Source organism: Labrus mixtus, chromosome 7 (genome assembly GCF_963584025.1).
Source record: "Labrus mixtus chromosome 7, fLabMix1.1, whole genome shotgun sequence".
In the NCBI taxonomy this organism is placed as follows: domain Eukaryota; kingdom Metazoa; phylum Chordata; class Actinopteri; order Labriformes; family Labridae; genus Labrus; species Labrus mixtus.
The window spans coordinates 7,752,973-7,777,003 of record NC_083618.1 but is presented as its reverse complement, the minus strand read 5'-3'; the positions used below and the strand labels follow the sequence as shown (position 1 = coordinate 7,777,003).

General features: G+C 40.0%; 2 protein-coding genes across 5 annotated transcripts; both read right to left on the bottom strand.

Moving 5' to 3' along the window:
• Positions 1 to 596: 596 nt before the first annotated feature.
• mst1rb (macrophage stimulating 1 receptor b) lies at positions 597 to 18,499 on the bottom strand. Of its 3 annotated transcripts, none has more exons than XM_061042488.1 (21): positions 18,033 to 18,493; positions 14,112 to 15,418; positions 11,654 to 11,830; positions 11,410 to 11,532; positions 10,426 to 10,596; positions 10,169 to 10,329; positions 9,055 to 9,190; positions 8,814 to 8,950; positions 8,293 to 8,472; positions 7,970 to 8,069; positions 7,082 to 7,300; positions 6,826 to 6,972; positions 6,173 to 6,326; positions 5,897 to 5,986; positions 5,562 to 5,774; positions 5,375 to 5,455; positions 4,978 to 5,159; positions 4,754 to 4,863; positions 4,466 to 4,631; positions 3,977 to 4,113; positions 597 to 2,568 (listed from the first exon to the last, which is right to left on the bottom strand). In XM_061042488.1, exons 2-21 carry the CDS (start codon positions 15,315 to 15,317, stop codon positions 2,337 to 2,339), a joined length of 4,122 nt encoding a protein of 1,373 aa, XP_060898471.1. In that variant the 5' UTR covers positions 15,318 to 15,418; positions 18,033 to 18,493; the 3' UTR covers positions 597 to 2,336. The 3 variants fall into 3 exon arrangements, with proteins under 3 accessions (XP_060898471.1, XP_060898470.1, XP_060898472.1); XM_061042487.1 differs by having other exon boundaries at positions 5,562 to 5,777; positions 18,033 to 18,492; XM_061042489.1 differs by lacking the exons at positions 597 to 2,568; positions 3,977 to 4,113 and having other exon boundaries at positions 4,491 to 4,631; positions 4,978 to 5,052; positions 5,562 to 5,777; positions 18,033 to 18,499.
• A 436-nt stretch (positions 18,500 to 18,935) lies between these two features.
• On the bottom strand, positions 18,936 to 23,831 carry mon1a (MON1 secretory trafficking family member A). 2 transcript variants are annotated; one of them, XM_061042480.1, is made up of 6 exons: positions 23,681 to 23,831; positions 23,082 to 23,233; positions 22,089 to 22,472; positions 21,224 to 21,989; positions 20,894 to 21,041; positions 18,936 to 20,063 (listed from the first exon to the last, which is right to left on the bottom strand). In XM_061042480.1, the coding sequence occupies exons 2-6, from the start codon at positions 23,203 to 23,205 to the stop codon at positions 19,923 to 19,925; spliced, it is 1,563 nt and encodes a 520-aa protein (XP_060898463.1). In that variant the 5' UTR covers positions 23,206 to 23,233; positions 23,681 to 23,831; the 3' UTR covers positions 18,936 to 19,922. The 2 variants fall into 2 exon arrangements, with proteins under 2 accessions (XP_060898463.1, XP_060898464.1); XM_061042481.1 differs by having other exon boundaries at positions 23,082 to 23,257; positions 23,681 to 23,826.
• Between the last annotated feature and the right edge of the window lie 200 nt (positions 23,832 to 24,031).

Below are 24,031 nucleotides of genomic sequence, written 5' to 3'. Positions count from 1 at the left end.
GATGGCCAATCTCACAGATTGCTTTCCCTCTCTGCAAACTTGACACAGCTCTTGAGCACTGGTTATTCTTGCTCCCTTTGAGGATGCTGCCATGTAACACATACAGCATACAGACATAAATTACTCACACTCTTTGAATAATGATAAACCAGCATCAACTTTATAACTGAAGAAAAATAGAAATAAGTATTCATTTGAGGGACTTTCACACAAGTTTTTCACTTTAAAAGGCCTGTGACAAAGGCAATAACTGTGAAACCTGGCTCAAGAGAAAAGTTATAAAGCTTGAGATGGTCACACAGCTGACAGCAGCACTCTTTTTAGGTTCTGCACTTTTTATAGCCCTGATAATGCAGCAGGGAACAAGAGAGAAAAAAAGAGATAGAAAGGGGGGGATGATCTAACGTGGATCCTGTGGGCTCTGCCCCTCACTATGTTGCCTTGCACACACACACACACACACACACACACACACACACACACACACACACACATTTTGACAACCTAAGCTAAGCTCACTTTCCTCGCCTATATCAAAGGCCCCACCACGTGGGGATAGACTTTTGTTCTTGGCACTTGGCAGCATGAAAAAAGAGAAAACTTTATGATGTTTATTTCCCCCTGGTTTGATTTCATTCAGGTTTTGTTGTGGGGGAAGTGTGCTGGTTGAGTTTACAGCACAGGGAGTTGCTTCTGTATGTCAGTGAAACATTTGTTTGGTTTACTCTTAGGATGACAGATTACTTGTTTATTTTGACTTTTTAATTGAAAATGCAGGTTTTTGCTCAAACCAAATATCAAAAGGCAGAACAAATTCGTCGCTAGATTGATTGTGATTTTGTGGTCTGCTTTTAGCTGTAAAGCTATATGACTTATTGGAGGAATTTAATAGATGAGGTTTACACCTTAACACCTGGTTAATTCACATTCGAGTGTTCCTGCTAAACTGACGCACACAAAGGGATGGCTGCATCCGTGTTTCTGTGAACATCTTCAGGAACAATAACGACTAATGTTCAACAGAACGCTGCCCTCTACAGGCAAAATGTAGAATAAGACTGTGAGTTACATCATTTATCATGGAAAACATTGATGTGGCTCAGACATGAAGTTTTAAATATTCACTGTAAGTCCACAGCATGAAAACAAATCTATAAACAAATAAATACTTAATTTATTACACTAACTCAAAGACATTGTGTCAGATATACAAGCCAAAGTTCAGTGTTTGTGGAACATTGTGCCCTAAAAAGTTATTACTTAAGGTACACTATTAAACAATTAAAAGCAAAGGTTTTCTATGTCTAACTAAACATATACACACATGGGCTCTTCAAATGTAACAGTACACTATGCTATGGGTGGCAAAATAAATATTTCTGTGTAAGTAGCAGTGTATGGTCACATAATTCAGAGCATTACAAGCTGGATGTATCCAACCACTGTTGAAAATGATAGAAAGATATTTTCCTTGTATGTCTGCCTCTAACAGCCACTACAAAGACATTTAGAATTAAAGACAGTGAAGAGTTTGATGATCATTTCTGTGCAGGACTTATGAGTTCAGCACAGTTGAAACACAGTTTGAAGCAAAGCTCAAAGAACATGTATGTATACAAATGGCCCTGCTGCTGTAGCAGTGCACTACATTTTAAGATGTAAAAAAATAAATGAATGTGTCACTGAATTACATGGACTTTACTTTGCATTGTAGCTTAGCTTTTCTTTACTTGTTTCCTTAATACTGCAGCCAATACTTTGAAAAAAACAGCTTTAAAATATTAAAGTGAGGTCTGTCATTAATTGACTGCTCTGTGTGCCTTTGAAATGCCCCCCGGGGACAAATACAGTTTTTTTAATTGAATTGAAAAAAATGTATGTGAGAAAATCAATGTCTATTAATCTGAAACTGAAGTTTTTAGCTTTCTAGCTAACCTGCACACATGTAGTATCCCAGTGTAAGCTAACTTTTCAAGGAACATGTAAGAAGTATTAAGAAGACTTAATTTGTTGAGCCAGCTCAAAAAAATGATCAGTGAAATCTTGTAGCAGTGAATAAAAATGGATACATGTCTATTCAATACTTTTAAGATGTGAGTTTGGAAGCTTGAACTTCATCTACTGTAAGCTGCAAAAGTTATGAACTTCCAAAGCTGCCTGAGGGTCTGCTTTGTCCAGTGAAAGGATCTTACAACCACTTTCTTGCACAAACACATTAGGAATGTCTCTGTTTCAGATACTGTTTGAGACACATTGTGGTCTGGCAGTGGGTTTTCTTTGTGCTCTTGCTGCTAGCATTGATATCAGTATAAAGTCAAAGGGGGAAGAGGAGTGGCTCAGGAGGAGACTGAGCCTGAGTCTTCAACATCCGTTGAGTCGTATTCGTCAGCAGACTCTGTGAGGGCCGGGTAGGGCCTTGGTTGGTCCAGGTTGACGTAGGTAATGTTCAGACTGATGTAGTGTTCTCCCTCCAGGTCAGAAAGAATGGTGGACACAGCTGACACCAATGTAGCAAAGCTGGGCCTCAACTCTGGATCAGGGTCCCAGCACTCAAGCATAATGCTGTACCTGGAAAAACACAGTAAGAGTCTGTTTCTAAACAAGCATTGAATGTCATGTTTTGATTGGCTAGCATACAAATTATGCATTTTATATGTGTAATGTTAAGCGGGCATTTTACACAGTTGGATACTGACCCACGCTATGGACCTTTTTTTCCCGAGCAGAAGTGAAATACAGGATCTTGCAAAGTGTTGTTTTTTATCTGTCTAAGGCCGCTTGATGAAAAAGAAAAAACCTGCACCCACAGTAAACACAGGTGTTGTTTTGTCATTTTACCTAAAAGGCCTCCTGTAAGGACTGTGTGGGAATGTGAAGACTGTGCTTGATTGACATTTATCAATAGCTCTGTGAGTATGCAGAAGGAGTGTTGTCAGAAAATGTAATACAATGAATACACTGAAGTGAGTTAAATAATGCAACCCTGTAAAGGAAAAGTTCAACTATGAGGAAAATTCAATCATTTGATTTTTTGCTGCAAGTTCGATGCAAAGATGAAACTACTCTCATATATGTACGGCACATTTTCAGCGTGAGACAGCACGATTTTGAGCTTAGTGTGAAGACGAGGAGTGGGGAACAGTTAGTCAGGTTTATAATATACATATACAATTTCATTTTTTTTTTACAGTTGTCAGGACACCACGAGGTTGGTCCCTGCCAAGAAATAACTAAACACATAACGTGGATTCTGGTACCATTACACAGAGCCAAACTAGCTGTTTGCTTTACATTCTTCATTCAATGCCATGTTACTGGAAACCATTAGGTTGGCTCTAGTTTTATTTAAAGTAGAAAGAGATGAAAGTGCAAGATCATTTTATCTCCTGCTTATTTGACCCTTTACCCACATTGGATGTGTAACAAACCCATAGTGGACAAGAGATATGAATGGTTATTTATTCTCCATCAATCTGTAAATTAGTGGGGAAAGTTTCCGGTCCATGAGATTTATCATTATCAGTCCAAAAACATTTGTGTAAGAAGTTTTGCGAGCATGTTTGTATGTGCGTGTGTGTGTGTGTGTGTGTGTGTGTGTGTGTGTGTGTGTGAGTGTGTGTGTGTGTGTGTGTGTGTGTGTGTGTGTGTGTGTGTGTGTGTACATTAACTCCTAACTGTATTGCCTAACTGTGTCATAATACCAAGTAGTGGACAATTGACTGGTTTCACACTACTGAGTGACCATAGAAACATCTTGTTATTATAGCTTTGACTTTGGGACTTTGTACCTTTTCGCTTGTTGCTGAGGGTCTGCATTAGTTTCATTGTAGTAAAAGTATTCATACTAAATTAGTGATTTATTCTTCAGAATTTTACAAAGGGTGTATGAGACAATAAGCAACAGTGAAAATGAACAATCATTTTTTGGTCCAATTTAACAGGTATGGGCTAATAATGATATATTTCTATTACTTACAAAGGGTCAGGGCAGTACTGAGGCTGGGGAAGTCTTCTGCCCTTCAGTAAGTAATGTGTTATATCATAGGGGTCCACCTCTGGGTAGGGGCTGGCTCCTCTGGTCAGCATCTCCCACATCAGCACACCAAAGGACCACTGCATCAAGAGAGGCAAAGGTTACAGGAAGTACTGTTTCAAAGTCTCAGAAAGGGACTGCCAATCCGTGTTGAGTTGAGAAAATTACAAATAAAGACATAGACAAAACTTTCTTTCTTTATTTGACTTTGTTATTATTATACATATTTGAATTATTAATTCCAAAACACCTAACTGACCCAGTAGCTCACAAAAAAAAGATTCAAATTAAGTTTCGATGTTAGTTAGTTTTGTTTACGTTGGTAAATATTTGATTTAAAGGCAGCAGAATATAGTTTAATTATCAGTGCCATACCCTATCATAATAATAGTTATTAAAGTACCATTTAGCAGTAGATAATAATTTGCTTACAACATCAGACTTGGAGGTGAATTTCTGTGTCTGCAGACTCTCGATGGCCATCCACTTAACGGGCAGCTTGGCTTTCCTGTGATCCTGAACGCTGTAATACTCTTTATCGAAAACATCTCTGGCCATGCCGAAGTCTGCAACCTTGACCGTGTATGACTCGTCCAGCCTACAGAAAAAGAAAAAAAAATATTATAACAGCACTTTGACGTAACAACTTTAAAGAAATATGCACCATGAAATGCCTCTCCTCCTTAAATGCCGATTCCTCCACACATCTTGGTGACTCACATGCAGTTACGTGCTGCGAGATCTCTGTGCACAAATTTCTTCTGAGCCAAATATTCCATCCCTTTGGCGACCTGCAGCCCAAAGCCGATCAGATCCTTTACAGTGGGGTTCTACGAGAAGACAAGAAAACTGACTTAGGATGTCATTGGACACCTTTTGATAGCATATTTGATAGTCAACAGTGAGCTGTGTATAATTCAGATGAATGTTTTAACGAGTCTCACCCGCTTCTCGCAGCGTATAAAGTGCCGCAGGTCCCCATGCTTCATATACGGTAGCACCACTAGAGGGAGCCCTTCCTGTGGCAGGAGGATGCCAAGCAGAGACAACACATTACTGTGGTGGAAACCCTTCATTATGATGCCTTCCTTCAGAAACTGCTCCACCTCCTCAACATCTGTTATTCCTAAAACACATACACATAGATAGACATTATGGACTTAAATAGAAAAGAGGATACTGACAACTCAATTTAAAAAAAAACAGTTTAGAAAAAAGTACTCAGAAAACATTTCAAATCCTCTGCCAGTTGGTCCCACAGCAGATAAACTGAATATACTTTCAGTATACTTTCCTAAGAATGGTGTATATGTGAACACCCACTAAGAAGGTGGTACTCACTATTCAAAGACTTGACAGCGCAGTGGATTTCTCTGTTGTTGTGGTCTTTGAAGTAGCCGTGATAGACAGTCCCAAAATGACCTGCAGGAATGAGACTGGAATACAGCTGGTTCCAAAATATGACATGGCCTGTACGAGGCTTTCTTTAGACAGTGTTTAGTTTTAGATAGCAGTCTGGGTTCCTTACCCTTCCCTATGATGCGGTGGTGCTGCACAAGAAGCATCTCAGCAGGAATAAGAACGTCCTTCACCTCCTCCAGCAGCTCCGGCCTAAAGCTGGAGATGGAGATCTTATCTGTATGCATGAGGGGAGTGAGGGTAGGATCAATGCTACCTGCAGCGTAGGCTAGCCTGGGGAACACCACCGGCCCCACCAGTGGGGAGGGAGGATTCAGGGATACTACTGGTAAAAACCAAGAAAGAGGAGTTTATTAATGAGAGTCAAGATGGTATGTAAGTCATAAAGAAGTAAGCCTTACAAATATGAAGAGTGGTATATTAAGCGCTTAGCAAGGCAGTCACCTCTCCTGTAGTCTCCAACTGGCGACAGCTCCACATTGTTTGTAACTGAGCGGTTCACACTGTGAGACAAGCGGCTCTCTACCATTGAGGCTGAAAAATATTGAACAATACTTTTTAATCATCAACCGTAGAAGTAGAACACCTGTACATCTTGTGCTACACCAGGGCTGTTCTAGTTGAATGACTTGTGTAGTTCAGCCCAGCAATCCCCACCACTGCTGCTAACTGTTGTATAAACAGGTGTGATCAAGGTCCACAGAGCACAGAAGAGCCCACCTTTCTTCTTCTTCCTTAAGTGTTTCATGACAATGAAGGCCAGCACCGCCCCTGCCACCAGAGCCGCCAAGATCCCCAGAACAATGCCCACCATGTAGTGGTTGCTGACCCTCACCACAGCTCCAACGTTGTGGACCTGCCCGTTGATGGAGATCTAAAGAACAGTCCGTCAGAGAAAATGAAGACTAGTGATGCTGCATTACTAACACTCTTTGACTGCTCTAGATGAACTCTTAAGTTTTAAACTATTAACAATAACTCTTATGTATGTGTAAACATAATGAAGAACAGGTTCAGGATCTACCTCTGCATAAGCTCAACTGTGATATTTAAGACTAAGTTACCGTTTTATTTTTATAAGACAACTAAAACAAAGAACATAAATCCAGATGACAGATGATGATTAATGAAAAGATGAATGGACTGATGTTTAAAACACTACTGGAATCAATCTTGGTATGATAGTATTATAAGTATTCCAAATATGTTGTTCTATTCCTGGAAGTTCACTTATTTTGAATGCTTGCATAACCTAGCTCTAGCCCCTATCTGATGGCTTCTCTCCAGTGTGTTTGCACAATATTTAAGAATGATTTGATTCCTGTTTACATGCTGGGTCCAGGTAAGTCAGTGATTCATTCAACGAGACTTACCTTCACTGGTAGCCCCTCACTGGGAATGGTCATGTTTTTGGGGATCCTGCAGGTGATCTCATTATCCAGGACTTTTGCATCACAGTTAACACCTGCCACTGTCATAATGATGGTCATACAGGAGCTCACCAAATTCAGCTTTTGATGCTGGAATCAGAGATAAAGGTTGGGATTTGAAACCAATTAACACATTTAAGAATAAATCACAACTTAGCAAAGTTGCATAATTGCAAATATCCTCACAACTATTCCTTACATGTAATGAAACTTCGTCAAACCCGGGGTACAAACTCAGCACATGTCCCTCTGTTTCAAAAGGGATGGGCTCGCCATAGGGGTGGTAGGAGAACTCTTTGTTCCAAAGTCCCAAAGCTCCATCCATGTCAAAAGAAAGCTGCCCTTCCTCCGTCTCATCTCTATGGAACACAGGGGAGAGACACTCCATCCTTGTAGGTAAGGACTTGCCTATGCACTCCTGAAAAACAGTGTAATAATGGAGCTCAGCGCAAGTTTAAGCACATTCACACACACATTCAGTACATTCTTTTCATTTAACTTAGCCACTCCCTCTCTACCACTTCCTCCATCTCCCTGCTCTGGTGATCAGTCGATTATGGGTGTTTACTCTTAAAGTTATAATCCAACCAGATTCTGCCACAACCTCTCTCAACCAATCATCCTGCTGCTGTCAAATTTTAAAATCTGTTCTCTCTCTTCTGCAGTCAGTTTGTTATTTAAGTGTGATCGCTGTGACCCTCCTCCGCCCGATTCACCGCCATTCCAGCTCAGCAGAATTCAGATACAGCCTCAGAAACCCACACCTCATCACCCCCTGCATTCTTCTATCACCATCACCACTAGACTCCATAGGGGGGTATCCTATCCTGCTGTCGGCATCGCTACCCCTCTAAGTGCATGAAGACGAATTGCCAAAGACATTGCATATTTATCTTTTCCTAAACTGTTAAATAAATAATTGTAAACTCTTACTCCAGTCTCTCCTGATTGAAATAGGTTCATGCTTGGCCCAGACATTAAAATAATGGCGTATGATAGTTAAGGGTATCAGGTGTTCTAAAACTAAAGACTTATTACAGAAAATGCTTTTGAATGTATCTACTTCAAATTAAGATGATCACTGTACCCTTGTCACAGGTTTTAAGTGGCTCTCATTGGGTTTAAAGCGGATGATGGTTCGGTAAACAGAATCCAGGTTTTCCCCCTCAATCACAATCTTGGACCCCCTGCAATACAGACAAATGTGAGAGACGGTAAATATGTCAGGTGAAATGATATCATCTCTTTCACAGTTAAATATGTGAAATGAAAAGATTTGTTTGAACAGGAATGTTAATGTATAGAAAGTACATTTTTATTTTTTGTGTTTTCTTTGTCTTGAGTTAAACGATTTGTTTTCAAAATCAAGAAACATATCAGCTGTTTGTACTGGAGGTCTCTGTGGCCTACCTGTCAAAACTACAGCCTGGCAGGATGGCTGTAATCTTTGGGTTTTCTCTGTAGTAAAACACCTTCGTTGTTAGGACAGGTGACTTGTCGATGAAAACACTCAGAGGAACGTCCCTCACCTCTGAGATTTGCTGGGACAGACAGATGATGGAGGACACATTGCCTTTAGGCTTTGTGACTCTGGGGAGAGACCAAGGTATGTGAATGACTGTAACAGATCAAAGAGCTTCAAGCTTTGAAATACTTTTTCAGAGTTCAATAAGATAACATCAACAGCAAAAAAAAAAAATATCTGTGTTCTGAGTCAGGCTTTGAGTACCAAGGCCTTTCCAGAAGTCAACGTGGAGTTTTCCAAACCATGATTGTATAATCAAGTTTGAACATGTTCCCCTAATCGTGGCAATGAAAACGTTTTGAGCAGCAACTCATCAACTTTACTTCTAGGAAGTAGGGCATGTACAGAAAGCTTTTGGTGGGAAATTTGACATGAAAACAGATTAAGAATGATATGATTCCAAGACCTTTTTATTGGACAGGGCATGTCATTCAGAGTGACTCTCCTTGTCCTCCCAGCGTCCAAGTGAGGCCCTGACACTGTGATGAGTGTGCCCCCAACACGAGGCCCGTAGTTGGGCTGGATTTCTGTGATGTTTGGAATCTGACGGGACAGTTCATTCTGGTTAATAAATTGCTCATCATATTCCTTCAAGCTTTTGTTTTCTTGCTGAAATCTTGAAAGCTTAGTAAGGCAGCAAAGAGTACCACAAATGTGAATCCTGGAATTTCTGCCTTCCCATCGATAGAGTAGCGGCCGTCCACCTTGCCCTCATGCACCTCCATTGTAATGTTGACTGGTTTTGACAGCTCGGTGGCCCCAGAGCGAATCTTGCACACCAGGCTTAAAAGCAGCACAACAAAACACACAGAATGTCAGTGGCATGTACATTTACTGCAACGAAAGTGACTTATCAGTTTTATTAAAAGTATTGAACATATTCAGGAGATAGCTAAAATAAAGCTATAAGTAAAGTTCATCTCTGTAGAACAAGGTATAGCTGAATCTATGAAAAGATAAAGAAATCAGTTCTTAGATGTTTAATCAGTTGTAATTTTACACCTTAAACTGTAATTTCACAAAGTTTCATCAAAACGAGTGTCATTCACAACATTTGTTGGTCAGCATGAGCACGATGACATTTGCCATTTAAAACAGTATGGTTATCTCTATGTCTGTACACTACCAGTCTTGGCTGTGTATTCTGTTTGGGAAAATGTGACATTTACTTTGTTACATTGAGATATTGGTCAAAAAGCTCCAGCAACACTTGTACTATGAAGATCAACTTTATTAACTTTCTTAAAGTAATGCGTTTCGGCCTTCATTGGATGACCCTGATGAAGGCCACAAGCCGAAACGTGTCCTTTTAAAGAAGTTGATCTTCATACTTCAAGTGATGCTGGAGCTTTTTTGACCTCTTTAAGCCTTTCACTCTTCATGCACCTTGGTGGTTGGTGTGCCAGAAAACTCTACTCTGCTTCTTCTTACTCTGAGATATTTACATGTATTAGTAATAAGGCAGATTAGGTCATATATAAAGTTTTGGTCCCTCAATGTCTGGACTTGATATTTTGTAGTTATGTTCAACAGTCAGACAGTGCAAAAGAGTTTTATGTAAATTATTAGGGGCCTGAATAGATGGATATCTGTGCACAAAAAAATTAGTTTTTTCACTTCCTCAGAAGACTTCTGGAAAATGAATTCTGATTTATTTATTTTTTCAGTGGAAGTATATTCCAAAGGCAGGATTGTCCAAAAAAATAACAACAGTATGAAAGGTTGTTGTTGAATCAGGACAAACCCTGCAAAGACACTCACTGTGTTGTATTGCTTTTGGCTGAAATCACAGTGCAAGGTGTCTGTCCCAGTCGGACCTGGTGGGTTCTGGAGGTGATGGCAGGCCTTAAAGGCGACTGGAACTCCCATCCACACACTGTAAGCTCTGTTTGACCATCAGGGGGAGCAGTCCGTGGAAAGAACTGCGTCAATAAAGCAGAATATATGGTGCCTACTTGAAATGAAATGTTTAGTGGCACAAAATGACTTTGTATAGTGCCTTACTGAACAAATCTCACCCCAGTGATCCCTGGTGGGCAGGACTCGTTCCTCCAGCGCCTGTGACACTCACTCTTCCAGGAGCACACTCCAGAGCACCAGCCACAGCCCATAAACTTCGGGGCTGTCAGACACATTGCACAGGTGAGGAAGTGTTGACAGCCTGGCCCTCGCTGGGGAACCTGGAACATCTGAAAAGGAGAGAGGTCACAAAATATGCTCTTTCATTATTAATGCAGCAATTAACACTTCTGCTCAATAGAATGACTGAAGATTACTCCTGAATAATTTATTTCTTTCAAGTCAACAGTGAGATGTTAATTGATACTGGGCTTCAGCACCAGAGTGATAATGTAGAGGTCAGATAACCAGCTTCTTTTTCCAAAATGAAGTCCAATAATGTGTATTGTATTCAAATAATGACCCTATCTATATCAAATGACCCTATCTATATCAAATGTTCAACATCAAATTGTCTTATCTCTTTGGTTAAAACTCCACAGCATTGGATAACATAAATGTTGTTAACTGTGTTTATCTGACCAAAGAGATGATAAACTGTTGAGTTTTGCCTCCTTTTTTGTCCCAGTGTCAACAAAATGTAACAATCCCATGTGAGTATTGATCCAGCCTCAGCCTCTTATATCCATCCCGTCCTAAACTACAAGGTTATATCAATTGCATTGATTTTGTTTCGCCACTTATGCATTCTGCTGGTCACAGTAGTCAAACCATATCCCAGCATCGATTGGGCAGAAGGCAGGAAAACCACCCTGACAGTTCTCCAGGGGGTCAAAGACAGACAGACAATCATTCAGACTCCAAACTCATTTGTAATTGTAATGTGATCAGATATGCATTTCTTTAAACTGTGGGTGGAACGTTGTCCACAAGATCCTCCAGCACTCAGAAGGAGATAATATTCACTAAGCCACAAATATTCATAAAATCTGTCCAGAGGGTTTGCTTTACTTAAAATAGAAAACATGGGATTGCTCTCTTACCTTATCTCCAACAACAAAAAGAAGATACTCTGATGAGTAGACAGTAGCAATTGATGACACTCTCTTGTTCTCAACCAAAGAGTAATTGGCAAAGATAACAGGGCTGGATCTTGTCAATACAAGCTGCCAAAACAGACACAATACATTTTTTGTTGGTAGGATCATACAAGTGTTCAAGTAATGAAAGATTAAAGAAAAAAAAGACTGATATTAAAGTCAATAATGTTGAAATCAAGCCATATACCTGCAGCAGGCGTCCAGTAGAGGTGCCGATATGAGCTACAGTCTTGTTCTCTATAGTTGTGACCAACAGAGATGTGAGCAGGACGTCTGTCATCTGCCTGTTGAAGAGGTCAACTCTATAGTAAGGCTTTGACACCATCGTAGGATGGTCTCTGCATGTGGCATTGTTCTCCATGCTCTAGGACCAATTCCACCCAGATCCAGAAAAAAACAAGAATAATAATAAAAGACAATAAGTTAGAGAGAGAAGTAGAAAAAAGTACATTATTTTAAGTTGTACTATCAAACAAGTGCAGTGACATTATGGTCAACATCTGGTGGCGGTATGACACATATTAGTGTAGGTAATAAGTCGTTACTTCCAAAGTGCTTAGCTGATAAACCATTACCAGGACATAAGGTCTTTATGACAAAAGTCCCCAATACAAAATCACATTTTCCTTAATGCTGCTTTAAAGCCAAACAGTAGGAAATGACTCTGTGCCACTCACACAACATTTGTGCTGCCAGTCTTATTTATAAAGGTCAAATTAGCAAGACAGCTGAAGGAGGTTTTTTAATGAGTTCAAAATGATTTCTACATTCGCAGACAATAATATTTTCTTACAGCTGTATGGTGTTGGCTTGTCAGAAATGAGCATGGTATGAGCTGAGCTTGTCACCAGGGTGACCATGAGAATATCTGATAATATGATCATTTTGTTATCTCGTTGGCCATGATAAATGATAATGTGCTTCATAAGAGACAGGGGATTGCCTTGTAGCTATAGACACAGAGCAGGGTGGAACGCTGTTTGATTAAAGGGTGTCTTTGTTTAAACACGGCTTAATATCCTTAAAACCAATATATAAAAATAACAAGAAACCACATGCTGAAAGTGTTTTCAGACATATAAAAGAGAAAAAGGGATACTGTGCATAAAATGAAAGAGGATGAAAAAATAATTGTACATGCATCCTCTGCTGTATGATAAAAGCCTGGAGTACTAATTACTGAAGTCATTCAACTGCAAATCCTAGGGGAGAATAAAAGCTTGGCTTAAAGTCAGTTTACTGAACCCTAAAATTCATTGAAATTTGAATATTGAATAGATTAAAGACACTGCACGTTATCAACGAAAGAAAACAAAGCAGCAGCCAAAAGCCACAAACTACAAGAAATATTGGGAGAAAAGTTTTGCTAGTCCAAGTAAAATAATATTTATTTGTTTAAAACTAACAGGTTTGCATTAGATATAAACCTCATCTTAGAATTAAAAACAGGGTATATTTTTCAGCAATACACTTACCTGAATGAAGTCAAAGTGTTGGAGTCACATCTGTTTTCTAACAAGTCTAACCTTATAATCTCACTCTCCAGCCAAAAATGTTAAATGTTCCCATTACAAATAAATGTGGGAAATCCCTCTCCCTCTCTAATCTTAGAAACCACTCACTTGATGCAAGACACATAAGTCGCTTCTGAATAGTGATAAGTGTGACACTGACTTTTTCATTAATTATTTTTCAATCTGTTTCCTTGGAAAAATCTGATTGCTTAAACACTGATACAGGTGCTTCTAGTTGCAGGCTGCAACATGAATAATTTTAATAAACTCTTTCAGTAGTATGAGGCTAGAGCCAACAGGCAGTCAGCTTAGCTTAGCAGTAAACGCAAAACAGACGAAAACAAGTAGCAGCACTTATGAAGCTCAGTTATTACAATTTATACTATTAATAATTCTCTGCAGGTTGTGTCAACCTCACAATGACGTCAACATTCCAGAAAATTACTGCTCCCTGCCATGTTTTCAACAAACAATGACGCAACGTGTTCACCTGAGCTCAAGAGGAGCTGGGATTGTTTTTTGTTTTTTTGATAAGCCTAGCTAGCTGCTTCCACCTGTTTCTAGCTATGTTAAGCTAGCTGCGAACTCCTACAGTAGGTGTAGCTTCAAACTTCTTCTTATCTAACTCAGCAATAAAAAAATTTCAACTAAGACCCTAAGTCTTATTGTAGCTTCAAAGAATACATATTTTGTGTTTGTTTGTGATCAGGGATTTTTTAGAAGATACACCAAGATTTTTGCTCCTTGTAACTCATTTACACAACTGCAACAGCAGGTGGACTGCTCTAAAGACTTTAAATGACTTTGACCTGATGAAAGACTCTCAAATTAACAAACAGCAGCAGTATTATGGAAAATGATACTGTTCATTGACGATCAGGGATTTATTTTCAAATATCTCATATTATAAGTGGTAACAGATCATACAACAGATATACTTCATTGTTCCAAACCCTTATGGTAAGATGTTTTACAGGCCCTATCAAGATACCCGCTGCCTGAGTCAATGGTTACTGCCGTGAAAAGATGTAAACTAGGTGTTTTCTATTTTAGTGACAGTCCCTAATCTGAAAGTATAGATCAAACTAAATGAATCACCTGGAATGGCTGTGCATGGACGTATGCTCTTACCTCGTGTGGACAGCTCTCACAGGGCTGAAAATGGCAGAGCCCTCTGGAGAGCTGTTCTGGGCCAGACTCACAGCAGTCATCCACCCCGTCTACGATTGCTTTGTTAACATTATCCATGGGGAAGGCGCATAGTGCTGAGTCATGCTCCGTCACCCCATTGTCATCAGTTACAGCAAAAACCCCGTAAAGGATGTCATCTTCCTCCTCTGCCCCTAACTCCTCTGCCAGCTCCCTGCCAGCCCTGCCAAAGTGAGCTGCCTGAACCACATTGTATACCACATCTTTATAAGGTTCACTGACAACGTTCCTTCTACGGCGCTTTGGTTCAAAGCGACACTCCAGGATCACCTCACGATACCGCTTCATCTCCCATTCATTCCGTGGGAGACGGCCAAGACGAGTCTGAAACGGAGATGAGCCCTGATCAGGGCTCTCTCTCTGAACAGAAAGGAAGTAGACAAACTCCTGAGTGAAAAAGCTGTACACGTATTCTATATTGTATGTCCTCCGTAAACCTGGAAGAACAGTTAGGCCACGCACATCACTGTAGAAACCATCTTCTGTTGCCAGTGGTCGACGCACTGATATAGATTTCCTTCCATAACGCTGGGTCACACTGTCATTAACAGTTGTGGCAACGAAGAAGTAGACAGTCTGACCCTCTTCAACCATTGTCACCTTGGTGCCCAGAGGGCTAGCCACACAGTCAGGACAGTAGGCAGCAGAGTTTGAATCCTTTCTGAATAAACACTTCGACAGAGAAGGCGACTCTCCATTTGAGGTAAGTTGGTGAAAATAGCACACACCATACTGAGAACTTCCACAAGAGTATAAATACATGAAGAGGGTATCCAACAGCAAGATCTGATTGTTTGTGTCCTCCAGAAAATTTGGATCTTTGTCAACATTGCACAAATTGCATATCTGACACTCTGGGCTTCCAACTGGCCCAGTGCGAAGCTCCCACGCCTTCTCCAAGCTTCTGTTGACAGCTTCAATCACGTTCTGAGAAGCAACATACACCTCCTGGTAAAACGAGTTGTTGACTATGTTCTGGATCGGGCTCCGGGCCTGGAAAAAAGGCATGGTGTACACCACAGAGTAGTTGACATTGCTTGGGGCAAGTGAGGAACAGTTGGCCAAGGCAAAGGCCATCAGGGTCTGGAGCCAGGCACATGTCCCCCACTGTGTGGTCCAGTGGACCATCTCCACTCCTAGATGCAAGGGTTGGTAGCAGCACAGTCGACGTGGGGTTACCTCCAGGTTTGATGTTCAGACAAAAGCATCCTCATACAGGCTGCTGATTCCTGAATGAGGAGAAATTAGAAAGAATGTAATTAATGTAATTGAATTCACTTTGTGGATAGTTTCCAATGGTTACAGGTCTGTTGTCCTCAGCTAGGTACCAGTTCTCTTGGCACAAGCTTCATATTATTAAACATAGAGATAAAATTAAGGTATCAATCTTCACTTCTCACAAATGTGTGAGCTGGTCCTTTACTTACTAGATTTTGAAAATCTCAAATCAATGTTATTGTACTCAAAAGTGAACCAGGATTTTTTTTTTAAATAACTGACAGAATTAGCACTTAATAACCACAGTTCAATTTTCAATGGAAAGGGTGCTTCAGATCAGCCTTCAATACTCTGCTCTGCACTGATTAAAATATCTGATGCAATATAAAAAACATTGTGGTTGACCCAAATGATGATAAAAGCACATGTGGTCATCAAGTCTAATGTTTCTCAGACTCACAACAAACAATGAAAGGAAATGTTTACATTATCAAACAGAGGGCTGTGTTTTCCAAGGTTAGAATAGCAGTGTTTCCCACGTTGGGGGGGTGGGCCGCCCCCCTAATATAATTGTAGGGGAAACACTGAATAGTAAAACATGGATAAACTAAGTTTATTGTGACTTCCTACACAAGACACTTATACTGTATGTGCTACTTCATGTTTACTCTGGTTTAACAAACATCCCATCTTTTTTTCTCCCACAGGCTGACTGGACTTTTGACATTATTGCACCATTCTATTCAATGAAAATGGACATTATTCATGACTCATCCTCACAAGTCCTCATACAGCAACCAACCATATGGAACTTTGTTTCTAACGCAGAGCCTTTCCATCCTGAACAGACGCTTATTGGTGGATCATTAACTAGACACATCGTGGAAAGGCTGTATTCAAGAGCCTCAGCCTCTCCACTTTGCATTCCTGTCACAACCGCTACGTGCCTTTCAGGGGGAAAGACATGCACGGATTGATGGTCATAGGCGCTACGTGCCTGATTAAGTCCCAGGTGAAAAAGAAACAGCTCCTCTGCTCGTGTAAGAGAATCTCATCAGCTCTGATTTTTTTTTAGAAACAGAGGAACTTCCCTCTTGCAAAACTTCTTTCAAGAAAGTGACACTTATTCTTGCAAGCAGTCTTATGGAAACGTTTAGAGTCAAGCGTCTGATGTCTTTACATCAATTATTCACAGAATACCACTCGAGCAGTGTAACATTCTAACATTTGCAGCTCTTTGTGAACTCAGGTTAAGTTTAGAGAACATGGGTATACATAGTAATGGCACTGATTGACTTTCTTCATGTTCATGTTCATGGTTAATAAAGCTAATGGTTGAAACTAGGTTTCCATTCATGTATCATGGTGTTACTTACAGTCTGGTCAGAAAGCAGATTTTTGCATGAGGCTACAGTGGTGTATCTCTTGACTGTTTATTGGATGTGCAGACTGTTTTTTTGACAACATCATATTCTTTACTTCTGCCATGAGGAAATAATCACAGCAAATTGAACAGAAAGTGATTTTGATTTATAGTCTATGTTTACTTTTTACCTTAATCATCTTTTTATTGATGTTTCAGCATTTTCATCGTCAAAAAAACATTATTCACCTGTCTGCTTTTCCAAATATACATCACACATGTCTCTTCACAATGAATTATTTAAACAAAGAACCTACAGTGAGGAATTGGGAGATGTTGTATTGGCTGTGGCATGCAGGAGGATCTGTGCCTTGCTCACAGGTACTTTGGTTGCAGGTAATTAGTGAGATTAGGAAGAGTGCCTCTCTTTCATTATCAAATGCACAAATACCCACAGGGATTTGAGGAGGCAATCCACTGTCCAACAATCGATGGACAAAACAAATTGTACCCCAAGGACACATGTATTGATTCAGTATACCTACACTATGCTTCTCAAACCAGTACAGAACCACAGCAGCTCTGCTTTTACTTTATTCTGAAAATTCATGTTTTTTGGTTAGTCAGCTATTTAAAAAAAATTATCCAGATAAATCTCAAGTGGTCAAGTCCACCATAATCATTGCTGAGAAATTAACCATAAGCATTTTTTTTAAATTGTGCTTTGTACCTGTTCTTGCCCATTTAGGCAGGTTATGTTTTTTTTATCCTGCCATCCTGCTAATGCTCCTATTTCTTATTCTGTCTGTTAAACCCTGACATTGATTGCTAAAATCCACAAGTAGGATGGTATCTAATTCTATCAGCTGCACAAAACAAAAACCTAATAATACCACACTCACATTATTATTGGAATTGAAAATGCAACTGACAACCCCCTTCTCATATCCTCCTGTTATATCATCACAAACAGAAACCACACCACTCATTCATTTCAAAACCCACAACTAAATCATATTGTTTGGCAATGCATCTCTATAATCAAATAAACTTCAAGAAATGTAAACCATTTTAATTATGTTCAAAAGAACTTGACTGTATTTAAAATCGAATCTCCTGTTATGGTATGACTGAAATGTCTCAAAAGAATAACTGTTTTCCTTTCACTTTGTGCTTTTTTGCCATGTTATCTTACAAGAAAAACAACTGAAAAGTTATGATGTCCATAGGACATGTAGCTGTGTGTGTAGAGGAAGGCTTACCTGTTCAGGTTAGAAACTGTCGTCTTCAGGGATATGGTCACTATAGCTTCAGAGCTTGTCTGACTTCAGGGAGATGACTGCTCTTTCTTCGGACCGATTCAAGTTTACACTATAGTTTAATCTCTGCTATAAAACTGAACCATCTCACACCTCCCTAAACGCCTTGAAGTGTCGACTGTGTTGGTTTCGGATTGAACTTCTAGTACGAGTCAGTATTGTAGATCCCCAGCTCCCCCCAGCTCGCTCCTCCCTCTCCGCTGCAGACTGGCACAGAAGCGACAAGCCCAATTAACCCACAGGATCTGTTAACAACCTCTCATGTTGGCCAATCCTACACAATGCAATACAATTATTTGATGCTTAATCATTTTAACAAACTTTTATTTAAATGGCTTTTTATTTTATTTTATTTTCTGGAAAACAATTTCAGTTTACATGCTATTCATTCCCCCTTTCTGCTGTGCTACTCTCAAATGTTTGAATCATGCTGCAAGTGTTTCCTTATTATTTTGCCAACAGACCAGTATGCTTACTGGTTTGTCCAGTATGCTTACTGGTTTGTCCAGTATGTGTACTGGTTTGTCTTTTAATGGTCTACTGAATTTTTATGGTGTGTAAATAGTACACAGAAAATCCCCATCCAAATGTTTGAATCATGCTGCAAGTGTTTCCTTATTGTTTTGCCAACAGACCAGTATGCTTACTGGTTTGCCTTTTAATGGTCTACTGAATTTTTATGGTGTGTAAATAGTACACGGAAAATCCCCATCCTAATATATTAGAAAAGCATTAGTGACAATAGTTCATTATTACACCACAGTTAGGCTATTGAATTGAAAATATTACAACCAAGGAAACACTAATGTTTGTCAGAGTAAAGCCAGACAGAATCAGGACACAGAATCTGTTAGAGAGTCGGTTTTATTACTTACCACTCAGTTATTCTTTCATTTATAAGCAGCCATAAACCTGCATCTATAATGTTACCATTTATTTATTGGCTTTGTACACAAAAAACAATTAAGGCAGATGTGGCATCGTTGGACTCATTAAGCAAAGCAGGACCCCATGAAATACAGCAAACTTTGATGATTAGTCACAAGTACATAAAATATCACATTCTTTTCTTAATTATTATGCTCATTATACTGAATGACAGTAGTGAAGTGTTAATAGGGAAATTCTAACTGACGCTGGGAAATGAATGGACATAAATGTAGTTACATTAATAATACATGTTAACACAATAAAATGACAGTAGAAAACAGGTTACAGTTTTAGGAACACATTTTTCTTGGAGTGCCTTTTGCATAAAGAAAGTGCATGGAGGTAAAATGACAATAGTTCTTACAGTAATTGGTCATCATGTAAAATGCAGGAATGTGCCTTACCCATATTTTGACAATACGTCTTATAACAAGAGATTATAATTCTGCTCTAGGTGCTCAATTACTTCCAGTTTTTTTATTAAAATGTTGTTCTTGAATTTTAAGCAACTTAGCAGATAGCATTAAAAAACAGAGGCAGCATTTTTTTATTTATTCTTAGAGGCAAATTAAGACAGTTAAAGTAAAATAATTATGTATTTATAACAACTTCAAAAGCATACAAACGCCACAGTATGTCGTTGTTGATTTGCCATCAATATTGATGATGCGTCTCCCCCCTGTCGATATCATACATTTTAAAGTCATAAAAATCTGGCTGATTAAAATACAGCGTTAACTCACCCTGATTACACAATCCATACCGTCTTGTCACAAATCTGTGAATGAAATCCCATGAATCCAGAAGCAAGAATAAAGCTTAGCTTTGACAATCTTTCACAACACAGAACTGACTAGTGCATTATTGGTCGCTGTTGTTAACACCTGGACTGTTAGCAAAGGCTCAGTATGTGAGAGGACTCAGGATGAAGAGGCGATCCTCCTCCTTCCTGATCCACTTTAGCAACTTAGTGACAGCAGAGACAGCCAAGGCCTTGGTCCCTAGTGGACTGAAGCAGAGGTAGAGCTCGAAGCCACTTGTCACCTGTAAAAGAAGGTTGTATTTATGATGGGTATGATAGGGCCTGGTGTTAAAGTAATACAACAATACATTTTATCTAAAAATTAAATAAAAAATGTGCGTTTGCATTTAAAGTGTAAAACTAAAATGCCACGCTCAGTTCTTGAAATACAAGGCCCTCGTGTTACAACAAGTTTCACTACGTATGAAGAAGCATGCTCTGACTTTATGCAGCATGTGTTTGCAAGAATTTCTGATCTTTACAACATATGTGAGCAACATTAAAACCTAATTAAAATTAACTTCAGCACAACCGGCACACATTTTAGAAGGATGGAAATGGGGAAGAGAAACAAAGGTACTAGTTCCTTTTACAGTTGCAGTGACTTTGATTACTGCCATATGTCCTCAGGCATTAAAGGTACAGTACAAACCTATGAAATGTATAAAACACGTTTTCAATACATGCACTGTCAACTGATCCAGTGCAGATCAATCTTATTATTCTCTCTTGAAAGCATGTAGGGCGGACTGTAGATTAAAGCTTAAATCTAAAAAAAACGATTCCTTGTTCATATATTTTTAAAAGAAACGTACACTTAAACTGATTTTCTAATCAGTGCTACACAATCCTGAGGAACTAACCCCTTCATGAGATGAAATAACAGTGTCATTTGATGATTTGATCAACTTTTGCAAAAATTCAAAAAGTCTCACGATGATGCGCTGGTAAATTTAAAAGTCTGTGATGTATTTCTTAGTTTAGGGACGTTTATAATGTGAAAATTTAGTCAGAGCTAAATTTAAAACACCAAAAAAACTACAAGCATCTCACTTCACAATGCCAAGCTTACCCATGCCATCAGGTTTTCACTTTCAGTACAGCGATACAAGGAGCGAAGAGGTCTGGTTGGATGATGCAAGCGGCTATGAAGGTCCTGGTACAATTCCATCAGCCTCTCCTGCTCTTCATCGGTCTGGTACACTAAAGGAAATGCTGGGCTGTAGAAAAAAATTAAGTATTATGAAACGGAAAATGCATGAATACTTGGACAAAGAAGGTTGCTTGAAATGACAAAATAAATTGAATTACTTAAGACACTTACAGTATGTTTTTCATTTCATAAACCACCTAGGTTAAATGTATTACAAGTATAAAATGATCAAGCAGATGTCCTACCCACCTGGTGTACAACCCTGAGCTCTTTGATTTATACAGGAAGTGTCTCAGCTCTGGGATGCCAACCTGCTCCACACAATAACTTGGACACTTGAGTGCCTCCTTCAGGGCCTGGTAGGCACTGCGCTTGTTCAGCCTCTCCAGGAACCGTTGCTTGCAGTCGGACATGTTAAAAAAGTCCTCTCGGTCAGTAGAGACCAGGATCAGACAGAGATCAGAAGCAGGCTCAAGATAAGAAATGTGAGCGTGGAAAAATCCTGCAGTGTTGAACTTTGGCAAACAGATGGGCGTCCAGCCTTCCCCCTCCCGGAATGACGATGAGGAGCCTACAAGGTTGAAGACCAGGTTCAAGTCTATATGGTGCAGGAATTGGTCCTTTTTCCTCACCAGAGTCACCAGGCGATCCCCTGCCAGCAGGATGGAGAACACAAGGCTCTTGGATTTGGCTGCCTGCAGGCTCGATGACACCACATCCCTGTTGGAGCTGGGAAGAGGCAGGCAGGTGACAGCGCTAAGCAGCAGACCGGGGTCTCGGTCCAGTCGATGCAGCAAGTTGTCGGTCAGGTACTCAGAGCCGGCCAGCAGGCGGCGCAGGTCGTAGTTCTGCTTGTGCTGGAAGATGTGGTTCAGTTGGGTGAGTGTTAGCAGGCTGACAATCTGGTAGTAGATGTAATGCAGCTCTCGCAGCAGCTCCTTGTCTGACTGACAGGTTCGGGACACGCCCACCAGGACTAGAGGGCTCTTGGCAAGGAATACCACTTTACAGCCATCTGACACACACAAAAAATGAAGAGTTGACATGAATTAAGGACATTTTAATAAACGCGTTTCTGACCATTTTATATATTACTTATTAACTGTATTCTAACCTGCATGGATGGAGCGAATGATGTTCTTCTCTGCCTCAACGAATGACACAAGGGCCATCATCACCCCCATGGTGCTGGACAGGGCCTCCTCTGTGCCGTAGCGGGAGTAGATGGGCTTTCCAGCCTCGCTTAGCACAAAGACATGTTTTTTGTGGCTCCTCCATGCCTCACTAGACACATCTTCCTCCTTTGTCCTACTCTCAGATGCATTCTCATTGCTGTGCTGGTCCTCTACGCTTTTCTCTCCCACCAGCACCTCGAGGTCCTCTGCAGACTCTAAGGGTTTGTCCAGTTGAGCCTCCCTCCGAACCAACTCCTCAGTCTCAGCAGTCAGATCTTCAAAAGACTGTGCACGGACAAACATAGCACTCTTCTGACCGGCACCTGCATTCATGTAGGGATAGAAGTGACAGTAATAAAGAGTCATTTTAAAAAAAATTAAACATACACTTTCATTTCCCCATCGAAGGGGAATTTTCATTAAACACTAAACAGTGAAGGTAAAAAAAGGGAAGTGAGAGTGGCATTCAAATAGACCCACTGAAATTCACACACACTCACAGTCCTTAAGATCATAAGATTTAACCTGGATAGATAGATAGATAGATCAAATGGTAACAACAATAACATTTGGTCAAAATTAACCTTAAGAGATATTACTTGTAATAGCAGCTGTTCCTTTGTTTTAGGAACTATGGTGTACTGTTAACCTTGTTCTCGTGTACTGTAAACATTTGGGAAGTTTTGTAACAAATCCATGGAGTATGGGCCAAGAGGTGTCATTATAAGAGCATATCGAAAGTCTCTGGAAGAGCATAGTTTGTAACTGCTGTCATTAACTTATTGTTGCAAACTCTAAGAGGGTAAAGTAATGATTCAGAAGAGATAACATTTCAGTATATTTAAAGCTTTAAAATCTATTAGGATTGATCACCAGATTCACACTGCAGACCTGCCGGTTGACAATCAAGGAATGGAGAATATGGACCTCACCAGGTTCAGTTCCCTCCACCAGACCTGGTGTGGGACTTTCTGCCCTGTCGGAACGGAGGTGGTCCACAGGAGCCAGAGTACCATTCTCCCAGGACGCAGTCGCCCTTAGGGCTTCTCCATCCATCACTGCTACTTTTGGCAGGGACACACACCTGACAGAACAGACCGACCAAAACCTTTAAGAAACAAGCCAGCAACTCCGTCACTAAGTCTGACCGGAGACCAGGTTATGCGCATGCTGGACTATTGTAATGACACAGCTTCTAGTGTAAAAGACATTCACATTTTACTGCCTGACTTTAACCCTTTTTATGATGTAAGACACTCCTGAAGTAGAAGCAGTCTCATTGTCGTTGCTACAAAGTGTTGGGACTACATGACACTTTGGTAATATAACATTCACGTGTTTACACCAACTTTTTTAATACGCCTTTCTTGAGTCACACCCTCTCAGTGTGACTTCACAGGCTACTTCGATCGCTAACTTCAGCAGATAATCAACAGCATCGAAAGCTAACAGTTAGCTGGGTATGGTCTATAGCATTCATGTTTTTACAACAGGTCCCGTGACTCTTTAAAAAAAATGTCCAAATCATTACCTTTCATTTCCAGAGCTGTCAACATTAGCTCGTTGAGCTCAACGAATCGCCTGACACATTACGTGCAGACAGGTCACAAGTAGGGACAAGACAAAAGTACTTTTTCTTGCTAGTCAACATGCCCTGTTAAATTGCGGAAGTAGGAACTATGGGATTTGTAGTTTTGTGTTACGGAACCATCTGGAGTGGTAAAACGGAGGATTTGAATTTTATTACAGTTTGGAAATATGTTTGCATTGTTGGTCAATGGAGTTAATTCAATAAAAAAATATGATTCTGGTATTTAACTCTGTCCATTTCTGACCTTTAGTGTTGCATTGATAAAACTGAATAAAACAGCAATGCATTCTA

What these genes read in the sequence shown, in the direction of transcription:
- mst1rb (XM_061042487.1), bottom strand. Translation starts at nt 15,317, where the DNA reads ATGGTCCACTGGACCACACAGTGGGGGACATGTGCCTGGCTCCAGACC. An exon ending in TTGACGAAGTTTCATTACAT is followed by an intron (nt 6,973 to 7,081) that starts GTAAGGAATAGT and finishes CTCTGATTCCAG; the next exon opens with CATCAAAAGCTGAATTTGGT. An exon ending in CTTAAGGAAGAAGAAGAAAG is followed by an intron (nt 5,987 to 6,172) that starts GTGGGCTCTTCT and finishes AATATTTTTCAG; the next exon opens with CCTCAATGGTAGAGAGCCGC.
- mon1a (XM_061042480.1), bottom strand. Translation starts at nt 23,205, where the DNA reads ATGGATGGAGAAGCCCTAAGGGCGACTGCGTCCTGGGAGAATGGTACT. An exon ending in GGTGGAGGGAACTGAACCTG is followed by an intron (nt 22,473 to 23,081) that starts GTGAGGTCCATA and finishes ACATGAATGCAG; the next exon opens with GTGCCGGTCAGAAGAGTGCT. An exon ending in CATTCGCTCCATCCATGCAG is followed by an intron (nt 21,990 to 22,088) that starts GTTAGAATACAG and finishes TGTGTGTGTCAG; the next exon opens with ATGGCTGTAAAGTGGTATTC.